This window comes from Puntigrus tetrazona, chromosome 21 (genome assembly GCF_018831695.1).
Source record: "Puntigrus tetrazona isolate hp1 chromosome 21, ASM1883169v1, whole genome shotgun sequence".
NCBI lineage: Eukaryota > Metazoa > Chordata > Actinopteri > Cypriniformes > Cyprinidae > Puntigrus > Puntigrus tetrazona.
The window spans coordinates 9144567-9156109 of NC_056719.1; the positions used below are offsets into that span (position 1 = coordinate 9144567).

Genomic DNA, 11543 nt, shown 5'->3' on the forward strand with positions numbered 1-11543 from the left:
TTATTTTGTTCCATCCGTCTTGAGAATGATAATAGTAATAAATATAAGCCTAACATTACGGGTCGGCAATATGACCGCAATCTTGTATCATGAATCACACTATGATAATTTTATATCATGATAACGATATATAACACAATAGAATAATTTTTGCCTGGTTTTTATTCTTTTATTCAAATTCTTGTCACCACAGTCACAATGAAACATTAGCATATTGCCCACTTGGTCGTTTTGGTCTAAATAAACATTCTAATTCATTCTTAGGTGCCGCTTTTGGAGCATCAATGCTCATAAACACTGCTTTAAATGAAATCGTGTTGGGTTACTTGATTGTAACCCTGTTCTCTGAAAAGGCGGGAACGGGATGCTGCGCTGGAAAGCAGTAATGAGAACAATCTTCTTGTTCGACCGGTTGTGAAGCATGTGTGCCAAACGCGCCAAGAATTGGCTTAACCTCGATAGGTGACGTTGTCTGATTACGTGCACCTGAAGTTCTAAATAGATGCGAGACCTACACATCTTCAAGTTACACCTTTGTCTAAAGAGACGTCCAGTCACGCCTACAGTGTGAGGACATCCAAGCTATAGAACCACCTCTTGCTAAACCCATTGAAGATGCAACCCTACTAGTTGAATAAGCCCTGACACAGACGAAGCGTGACCACGCATCTCATAGGGGAGAGCAATAGCACAACTCACTCAACGCGACCCTGCTTATCCAGGGGCGGCCATAGCATATAAGAAGCTGTTCTGACTTACGCCACTGGCTAGTACATGGATGTAAATCTGCAGCATGTACTGAACACAGTAAGCAAAGTGTTTTCTGCTCCGGTGCCGTGAACAGCGGAGAGCAGAAGGCTTTAAGAAGGACCAAAGTTATGGGGAAAAAACCTTTTTTGAAGATAATAGGGTAAGGATAACAAGACTCCCTCATAACAAGAACAATAACACTCCCTGTGACTGGGTGTTATAAGCACTTACTCTGTCTGTTTGTCTCTCAAATAAATGAATCGCTGTTGTACTCTCAATTGTAAGTCGCTTTGGATAAAAGCGTCTGCAAAATGACTAAATGTAAATGTAAATGTAAGACTGGCAGAGCCTCCAGTTACCCTGTTCTTATTAGAAGTGACAGCCGTGTGCAAACCATCTTCAGAATCAGAACCTGACAGGTGCTTGTGGTTCAAATGAGATCTCATTAGACCCTCTGGCTGAGTCCCACAAAGTGACTGTCGCTCTGGTTTGCGGCCTCAACAAGAATGAAGTGGGTGACTGGAAGGTGTCTCTTCACAGAAGCACCATCAATCAGTGTGGCAGACCTAATTGGTGGCCACAGAGTATCTGAAAGTACCAGGACGTGAGCCCGAGGACAATTTCTATCACAGTCAGTACTTATTTTTTATGTAAGCACATTAAATAGTTAAGGCCACCTAATATGAAATGTGATCAACTGCTTTACTGCACGTCAGCACTCAGTATCCTGTGACACCCATCAGTTGCGGTCTGATCTTGTTAGTGGTCCATCTCTTATGTTGTGAAAAAAATGTCAAGCCAGTGGGGATTAAAGGGTAGAGACCCGACATCTTTTTGCACAATTTCACATTTTGTCATTGTAGACATCTCCCCCTTCACAGAAATGGCTTTATTTTGAACTAAGAAAAATACCCTAATATACATTATACTGTTTAATCACAGCATATACACATGAATGTAATAAAACGAAATTATGAAGTGCCCAGTGTATTACATCAGTCAGAGACCATACGTCAGTCAATAATTAGCCATTATTCAAACAGTAATGTTTTATGTGGACATAAAAACTAGGACAATTCATGTTAAATCATGTTTTACTCAGTGGGGTATCTGTGCCAACAGACAAGTTGAAGGTGAAGTGATTGTACATGAAGTGTTTGCTGTTTTACAATTTTATTAAAAACTGAGTAAAAAAACATACAAAATATTGAATAAAAATAGATGCACCTAAAATGGAAAAATAGCTATAAAAATAAATACGAAAATTTAAAAACACACATTTGATGTAAAAATTGATGTACAAAACCCATTGCAAATCCAATAATTCACATGTTAAACATGTTAAATGTAAAAAACGTCCCTTAAAAATACTAAATTATACATTATAAAGCTAAAAGACTTCCCTTAAAAAAACATTCATGTAAATGCAAGTTTTAAAATACAGACACTAGAGAACAAGAAAAAAAACAAGAGAAAAGTATACCAGTGCTTCAAAACAGTAATTTTGAACATGTATATGTTGGCGGGATAATGTGATAACAGGAGTGTCAGCCTGTGGGATCTTCCCTAAATAATTATTTTAAGACCAAAAGAGAAAGCGGCCCCCAGAGAGAGTCCCAAAGCCAGGAAGAAGGTCATCAGAGCCCCTGCTGTCTCTGCATCTTTAGACCTCACCAGCCTAGATAAAGAATAAACAGTTTTCAAATATATATATTATGACAAAGGGTTTGTCCTGAATGTGAAGACCAAGAATATCAATTATGGTGACATCCCAGAATAAATTCACCATTCATTGACCCAAGCTAATTATTACAGTAAATAACCTTGATAATATCAATATGTGTGTCGTCTTTAAATGTACTTACTGTGGAGCATAGCTCATGGAGAGGCAGGCAAAATATCCATTTGTCATGGCAAACAAAGACATAATGATGATGTAAGCCATGTCATGATTGAAAAAGACTTTGAGATAGGAACGAGGTTGAACGTTGCAGAACATGAGGGCAGGAATGAAAACTACCCGGAACACCACAAAAAAAGGGAATAAACGACTTTCCTTCGAAGGCTGGGAGTTTAAGAAGGAACAAAGATGGATGTCAGATAAAGAATTATTTCCATAGTGAGGCATTGTATTGTGTTAATACCTGCTGTGATGAGACTCACCCACTGAAGACGAGACGTGAGACTTCTGCCAATCCAGTCCATCACATTGAAGACAATGAATGAGCACAAAGGTATGAAGATGTTATCTATAAAATGAAAAATGATGAAAATCACAGTGCTTTGACCAGCGTATTGCATGGGCTAGATATTTTGTGCAGACTCACCTTTCCCCTCAAATAAGCCAGAAGGTTTTGTATTTATAGTAACGGCTGGAAAAACGGACAGTGTGACAGCAAACACGCACGTCACACATAAAGCCATGACCCATATCTATAATAAATAAAATAAATACAGTGATGAACTGATTCTTTTCAAATACATTCAGTAAATGTCTTCTATTGGTGGGTATGTAAAAGTCACTTGCTATACCTTTTTGAAGACTTGTGGCACAGTGGACTTCTCCTCAGTGGGTTCCTCTTGGAGCTCTTTCATATTTTTACATGTTTCAGTTTCATCAATGTCATCAAATCCATTGTCACAATTGTGCAACTTCACTTTAACAATCTCTGTAGCAATAACAAGAACATCAAGATGAAGAAGAACCAACAGCGAGTGGCTTTGCTTTTTTTGTTATTGATCAAAACAATGGAAAAGTGTATGTGATATACCACAACTATTTGCTGATCGATCTTTCAGCGTTTTAGTAGACGCACTTTCCAAATGAAGTTGGGCAAATCTCTGTAATGTAACAAGGAAATTTCATTTTGTACAATATCAGAAGTAATCAGAATGCTGCTATGCTAACTATGTACTATTTTCATATTTAAAAAAAAGTGGAATAAATGCTTTTTATCAGTGTCAAGTAAAAAGAAACCAGGTGTCACCTACCAGATGTGGAAGTACGAGGTAACAGCATAAAGTAAGCAGAGTGGCGACACAGGGAGTTATGAAATATCCCAGGGCAGAACTCTCTGAGTCAGTTTCAACTAAAGATTGCATAAAAACATCTGTCAGAATGAATGGGATTCTCCCAGATTGCTAATAAAAAGTAACAACATTTTAGGTATATAAATGGTGTTGATATGGGTTGTGCAATTAATTTAAACCACAAAAGGCTGAGTGGTATGAATAGTGTAAATGCAAAAGTACATCTGCTACAAAAAAGCTAAAGGGTACACTAAGTAATTAGAATGTAACTTTTTTTGTGTTTAGCTTAAATAGTACTTACAGATATTTGATAACAGCATAGCAATACCAGAGAAGATTCCTGCCACTGCCTGTCCACTCATGAACAGGGAGCTGAATCTCGGGGGCAGTTTACCAACCAGACCAAACAGACTACCTTGCAGCACAGCTCCAAACACTGGCAAAAGAAAAAAAAGAAAGAAAGGTGAATTAGATTTGAGAGAAAGTGGAAAGTGGTTTTATTGTAATACTCTTTTTATTATAACGTGAAAAGAATGTGGACGTTCTTTAAATGCATTTCACATATAATAAACTTAAACATTATAATAAACATACTGTTAATAAACCAGATTGTCGCCATTGTAATGGAAAAGAAGAGGTCCTGGTCCATCTTAACTTTCACTAAAATGGCTGTGAGAATGAAGAGTAGTAATATGAAGACCATGCTGCCAGCAATGCGCATCTTTTCTGCAATGCTACGGAAACAAAAAGCAAAATGAATAATAAACATTTTTTTTAGCTGTTTTCTTTTTACTGCGGGTTATCCATCGGTGAGCAAGTAATGTAATGGTACATTTCTTTAATGAAGGACAACTCATCTACTTCTTAAATGGCCTGAGGGTGAGTATGTTTTCATTTTTAGGCAAGCTATTCCATTAACGCCCCTAACTACATACCTATGCAACACTATATAGCTTGCAGAAGTAAACAAATGTTGCATGAACCAGATACTCACTGCTGGTATAGAAACGAGTTGAGAAGTGTGAAGAGCAGCAAGGGCAGCTGAGCTAACAGCACACTCATGTTACCAAACATGTAAGTGTCGGTCTGTGTAGAATTTGTTCCGTTGTTCAAACGGTCAGTGAAATACTGCAAACAGAAGCGAATGGAGTATAAGCACATGAGATTTAGAGATAAATGTGTAAGCGGAGGACCGTCTGTCTTACATTCATCGCAGTGATGAAGAAGTTCCATGGAAGCAGAGTTCCCATTCCCAACAAGAAAAAGATTACAGCCACAAGGCCACTGTCAACGTTGTAAAGAGAGACAATTATGTTAATGTCATAAAGGTTATATCACAAGCACAAAAATTTCTATTAGTTTTAATAAATTAACATGATTTACTGTCATCTAGGGTAAATTATCTGGCACAAGAATTACACTCACCTCTTATCTGATGTTCCCTTACAAATCCTCATGTTGAAATGTTCTGAAAAGGAAAGAAGCCAAATCACAGATTTTATAAGTGTCCATAACAACATGCACAGGAGTTATGGGTGAACTAAAAGCGTACAGCAAAAACCGAATCCCAGCTGTCATTTTTGATTCGATGCCCCTGCGATATCCAACAGCTGTTTAATCTGGTATACCTGCTGTCATTCTGAAACCGCTTTATACTTTATCAAGAATCACAGTGTGATAAATTACATTTAATCTGTTAACCATGACTTGTCATGAAAGTTAATATTAAGCTATGTCTGAATGTATATGGTATGAAAGTCTAAACATATAGAATGCAATTTGCAGTGTATGGAATAAAAATGGAAATTTGACAGTATTTAATGAATAATAATATGCTGTAGCTAGTTGTAGTACACCCTTGTTATATAATATAATATATATATATATATATATAAAAAAATATAAATAAATCAGATAAATATTTTTACGAATTAAGTTACTTTAAAAACATCATGGACAATGGATATCCCATTATCTCATACATTTTGATTTCATTTTAATCTTTTGATCGTTTTCGGCATATTTCAGTCATTTGATTTGTTTTTAGTTGACTGATAATACAGTGAATTTATTCGACTAAAATCTACTCAGTTTTATTAAACTGTAATTAAGCATCACAACTATAACTTGAATAGATGACTAAACCGAAATAACTTATGATTGTGTGGGTATTTTTTGGCAATTCAAGTGCATTGGTTCATAAACAGTTATCTGGAAAAAATGTGTGCTATTCTTTTATTGCAAACGTTACAATTCAGATGGAAACGTCAATCACACAGGACGTCAGTTCTGACTGGGCATTCTGGTCACATTTTGTATTTGACAAAAATGGCATAGATTTAGATTACTACATAACTACACAAATGTGCTGTTCACACAAACAAATATACATTTTTATTTATTATTGGGTTTTTATTTTACCAGTAAGATACTATTCAAACTCCATTCAATACATTCTAGTTTCAAGCAATTCCATATACTCAAATTTTCCTTAATGGCATTCCATATATGAAACGCACACAACAATTCTTTAAAATGATATTGTAGCTGAGGTAACCGGATGCGGACTGTAAATGTACTTTCCGCATGGCGTCGTACGCCACCGCGTGTAAGCGTTTCATAATACGTCTCATCCGCTTCACCAGTAATCTCACACAGCATTTAAATTCAATACATAATGTTTAACAACCGACAATATTACAAACAACATAATACTTTACGGGCGTTTTACTGTAGCCTAAGTTTAACTTAAGTAACAGTAGTTGGTAACAATACAAGAACATTTAATTTTTACTTGAAACATTTAACAAACTTTTCAGTCGTAACACAGATCACTTACCTTACACTATATGGCGAATCCAAATACGTTTTTTTTAAATTATTACTATTAGCTATGAACGCGCCTAAAGCTGAAGGCTTCAGAAGTTTGAACTGAATGAGACCGGTTTTCTGACAGCAGCTCCACGTGGAACAGCCACTTCCGTAAGTGAACGAGAAATGACGTCGCATGCCTACTTTTGATATTGTCTATATTATTGAACTGCTGGGTTGTATACACACTGCTGGCATTGGTGTAAAACAAAATCTACACCACGTTATAGCGTACCGAATTTCAGCAATGTAATGCGTACGGACAGACTAATCATGTTAAATGTCATTGTAAGTAACATACTATAACGGCATAACGTTTGTGCGCCTTTGGCGTGCTGTCTCGGGGAGAGGGCTCCGAGCTCGGCGTTTAGCCCGGACTGAGAGCGTTCACCCCGAGCGTTCCTTCCCGTGCTGGAACGGTCTGAGGATGAGGAGCCGGGGTGATGAAGGTAAGACACGCTTATTATTTGTAGGGGGTTCTCTCCTGCGCTGATTGGATAGATGGTGTAATTACTAATGATGAACAAGCAGTGTTAATGAGCTGTTCGCGCGCCTACCGAAGTTTGTTTTTAAAATATCACTAATAATTGTAATTATGTAAAACATAGGACTAATAAAGATTACATTGCAACAATTACCGGTGTTACAAATACATAATGATTTTAAGATGAGAACTATATATATATATTTAAATAAGGATATAATAATCGATGCAATATATACTTACAGAGCCGTAGTCACACACGTCTTCAAAAACAACAACATGCAGCGCGGGTAATTTTGGCGCCTTCATCATTCGAAACATAACGCCGCCTACATGTGCGTCATCTGGGGGATGAATGACAATGTGTCTCATGTATTTCCTTCTTTCTTCGATTGCGTTAGCATTTATCTTTGTCAGTAAAACAGCAATCATAAAAATAGGGCACTTAAATAATATTTAATGTCATGTAACATCTTACAATATTAGCATAGAGGCCCATTCATGATTAGGCTCGATTTTATGTTGCAAAAATACAGCCTATTTTCAGTTACAACAAAGTAATCTTAAAAAGGTCGATCAAGTCATCAGGGGTGTAAAATGCACTGGAGTGATTTCATTACTGTATTAACCTACTGTATTGTTTTGGAGTATTTGTATTTAAATTCAATTCAAAGCTGAATTTATAAAATTTCTAAAGAGAAAACTACAGGCCTGCTTTTTAATATTTTATTTCAACATATAAAGCATTCGTTACATGTTTATTTTTCATCTTATGTACATTAAATATTGTAAATGGATGCTCAAACATTTGGTTGATGTGTAAGAACCGATTATGTCCTTGTTTTGAAACGTCAAGCACACGTGTTTCATCTTCAGTAATTAACCTGGGAAATTTTTGGCTTCCAAAGTTTATCATCAAATCTGAGCGGGCATGTTTGAGGTAGGCTAGCTAAGTTGCCCCTAACCCACTCAAAATGTTTATTCACTTTTTGATTTATCTGTGCATGTAATGTATTGTTAATTCACTAAATTGAATGCAGATTAAATCAATGAGAAGTATGTGATTAGAATTTATGATTTGATGTTAATAATGTTAATAATTTTTAATTATTTAAATCACTAATTTAACATAAGTTTTAATATTCGTTTTGGATTTTTTTTCTCTGGCCTCTGCATCGCAAAAATATTACATCCTAAATATTCTCTATATACCATTTCCTCAACCTTGTGCATTCCCAAATGTATAAGTTTCTTTCTTAAAATGATTTTTTACTATATTTAATGCAAGTGTAAAGCTAAACCCCCGGGTCAGTGGAATTCTGGGTTATCTATAATCACGTTTTAAAGGCCACCTAATGTTATATGGTGTGCATTACACAAATGTCGATGTCCGTTTGCGCCTGCAGTGAACAGTTAAAGGGTTGCTTCTCCCCAAAATGAACATTTTGTCATCAATCACTTATCCCCATGTCGTTCCAAACCTTTGACAATTGGGGCTTGTGACTGTCCCATTGACTGCCAAACAATTATCACTGTCAAGGTGCAAAAAAGTATGAAAGACATTATCTGAATGCTCCATCTTTTATCACAAAAATAATGACTTTATTTAGCACCATAACATCACTGTAGCACCATTTGGACAGCATCCGGTGTACTCTATCAGCTCTCGCAGTTCTGTGTTAAATGCAATGGAAATATATGTCTTGTATGTATATTTATGCTTTGATTTGCACAAAAAGCATATCTTTCCATGGCGTTTAACACAGGTGTGGCAAGCTTTTGTGATGTGAGTGTGCGTTGTTACGTTACTGCCCTACTGAAAAAAACAGCATATGCTGGTTTTGAACCTGGGATGCTAGTACAAGCTGGTCCTTTGCTGGTTCAAGCTGGTCCGTTGCTGACTTACGCTGGACTTTTGACCATCTTAGGACCAGCACATGACCAGCAAAGGACCACCTTAAACCAGTTCAAACTAGCATCCCAGTTTCAAAACGTACCTACCTAGCATATAGTATTTTTGGCATATTTATTTTTTTTTTTTTTAAGTGTTTGATTTTCCTTTTTGTACTCGCTCTTTTACATGCGTTTGAGAAGAGTATGCTCTGCAAACAACTATAAAGGCTCATGGAACAATCACTGTTTGCCCTGATTTTTTTTCATTCAGCCGATGTCTGCCTAATGTTTCAGTTCCGCGATTTTAAAAAGGAAAGTGAATGTTTTGATGTAGTAATAAAATTGTTCTCAAATTGGCCTTTTAGTTTGAGCTGCTCTCTGGACTCAAAATCTAATTATTAACCCCAAATTTCTGTGGGACAATTGCCCTAATGATTCTGTTTTTTTGTGATTATTAACTAGCCTTTGTGATGGTTTACCGCTAACAGAATTAGTTTGTTTTGAGTGCTGGGAAATTGATTTTCTTTATTTGTCTTTATGTTAAACGTTAACCATTGAAGTAAAATCCTCCTGCTGACTCCACTGTAAAAAGTCCCCCTTTCCATTTGTGTGTTTGTTTTTTTTTTTGTAGTTTTTTTTAAATGTCATCTTAACTTGTAATGAACAGCATGGAATGTAAGCAGTGGTTGAAACAGATAGTCCTCTTCTCGCAGGTAGGTCTTTTTGATTATTAACGTAAATGCATTCTGTCTAGAATAAATGCTGGACTTATTTATTTTTATTCTTATTGTACAGTATATGTTTATTCATGCATTTATTATAGAAATCACGTGACCCAATCCTTGTGTTTTTGTCATGTTTAGTACACCCTTTATTAAGGTGATTTTGATTCTCTGATGATTCTAATTAGGTTGTGGTTAACTGATGTTAAATGGCATTCTTCTCTTTCTCTTTTTTTACTTCCCTTCAGAGTCAGAGTTTCAAAGTCGCTGAAATGATCTTGCTACATTCTAATGCTGCCTTCACTTGGCTTTGTGAAGTATCAATACAAAGTCATGCAGAAAAGCTCAAAAACATTAAAGGTAGGGTAAGTGATTTCTGGTTGGTATTTAAAAATCACCAAAACAAACACTCCACTACCCAGAAAGGGTTTCGTCCTCCAGCAGGCCGAAGATATGGTGTCATCAATAAGTAAAACATTTGTGTTATGGTATTGTCACGTCTCTGGACTCTTTTGTTATTGTTTTTGTCTTGTGCCACGTGCTCTCTGTGCCCTACCTTCCCCTCATGTTAATTGTATTATTGTCTTCAGCCGTGTCTTGTTAATTTAGTCAATTACCTTGTGTATTTAAGTCCTGTGTGTTTTTATTCCGTTTGTCCGAACGGCAAGGTCCTTATGTGTGGTTATGTCCATACGTGGTTTTTGTTCTGTCTACCTGTCTGCCTTTGTATATTTATTTTGCCCGCTTGAAATTAAATCTGGTTAAGTTTATTTTGCGTTTCGAGTGCTCCTTCCCACGAAACCGCAAACGTGACAGGTATCCTGCTCCTTTACACCTTGTCTACACCAGATGTGAGCTGTGCGGCGTGCCAAAATACTATAGAGTTCAGTGATGCTGTCTACTCTGTAATGTTTTGTGCACATTAAAACATCCTGTTTTTTAAATGTATTAGTAAAAAGTTAGTATCATTTTTTTAAACATTACGAATATGTTAAAATGTTCTTTATATGTCTGAAGTGTACAGTTTTTTTTTATTAAGAATTTTAAAAATCTTGTTATTGAAGGTTCATTAAACGTTTAAAATGTAAATTTTCCCTATTTGTTAGGAACCTTTTCCTTTTGGTTTGTGAATGTTAAACATTCCATTCTATCATCTTGAAAATATTATCAAAATGTTATTAGGGAATGTTCTTTAAATGTGTGTGTTTTTTTTTTTTTATTAGGAGTGTTTTTGCTTGGTTTATGTTAAGGTTATAGAAACATTTCATTCTTTCATCTTGAAAACATTTATGAAAACCATTATTCCTATGTTTTTTATGCTATGGGATAATATTTACGCTTTTTTTAACTGTATGGGAACGGCTTCTGAGAGGCCAGGCTCTGAATCAGCGTGACATCAGCGACCATGCAAACTTAAAGGCTTGAGCGGTGAAGCCAGCAACAGCTTCATAGTCATGAAGACCTGGGCTGGCATAGATGCAGGAAGTATGGCAACGGGACGCAGTGTCTCGTTCCCTCAAGGAACCATGGTTATATTCATAACCAGGAGAGGTGTTTTTCGGGAACTCGAACTGCATTCAAAACGCTATGGGAACAAGAAGCCCATGCTAACAGAGTTCCAAGTTCCTGCCCTCTGTCCATGTCTCGACATAAACCACTAGGAAGAGAGGACTGAAGGCCTTGGGGTCATTTCATTGACCACTCTATAGAAAGGGTAAAGGTAAAGGGATACCTGCCAAATAGGCCTTTGAGGCCACCATACCCCTTTGTGGAGTGAACCTTGACTCACTTCT

At 36.5% G+C, this 11543-nt stretch overlaps 1 protein-coding gene and 1 long non-coding RNA gene across 4 annotated transcripts; one reads left to right on the plus strand and one right to left on the minus strand.

Moving 5' to 3' along the window:
- Positions 1-1826: 1826 nt before the first annotated feature.
- On the minus strand, positions 1827-7462 carry slc29a2 (solute carrier family 29 member 2). 2 transcript variants are annotated; one of them, XM_043222065.1, is made up of 13 exons: positions 7379-7462; positions 5206-5248; positions 4986-5064; positions 4775-4908; positions 4375-4514; positions 4082-4216; positions 3742-3839; positions 3522-3591; positions 3283-3419; positions 3078-3183; positions 2914-2999; positions 2616-2815; positions 1827-2428 (listed from the first exon to the last, which is right to left on the minus strand). In XM_043222065.1, the coding sequence occupies exons 2-13, from the start codon at positions 5235-5237 to the stop codon at positions 2317-2319; spliced, it is 1329 nt and encodes a 442-aa protein (XP_043078000.1). In that variant the 5' UTR covers positions 5238-5248; positions 7379-7462; the 3' UTR covers positions 1827-2316. The 2 variants fall into 2 exon arrangements, with proteins under 2 accessions (XP_043078000.1, XP_043077999.1); XM_043222064.1 differs by lacking the exon at positions 7379-7462 and adding an exon at positions 6620-6756.
- LOC122326865 lies at positions 6939-10110 on the plus strand. 2 transcript variants are annotated; one of them, XR_006247522.1, is made up of 3 exons: positions 6939-7100; positions 9660-9741; positions 9999-10110. It is a non-coding gene; the product is annotated as an uncharacterized LOC122326865 (long non-coding RNA). The 2 variants fall into 2 exon arrangements; XR_006247521.1 differs by lacking the exon at positions 6939-7100 and having other exon boundaries at positions 8807-9741.
- The last annotated feature ends 1433 nt before the right edge of the window (positions 10111-11543 follow it).

What these genes read in the sequence shown, in the direction of transcription:
- slc29a2 (XM_043222065.1), bottom strand. Translation starts at nt 5,237, where the DNA reads ATGAGGATTTGTAAGGGAACATCAGATAAGAG. An exon ending in AAGGGAACATCAGATAAGAG is followed by an intron (nt 5,065 to 5,205) that starts GTGAGTGTAATT and finishes CAACGTTGACAG; the next exon opens with TGGCCTTGTGGCTGTAATCT. An exon ending in ACCTCGTACTTCCACATCTG is followed by an intron (nt 3,592 to 3,741) that starts GTAGGTGACACC and finishes GTTACATTACAG; the next exon opens with AGATTTGCCCAACTTCATTT.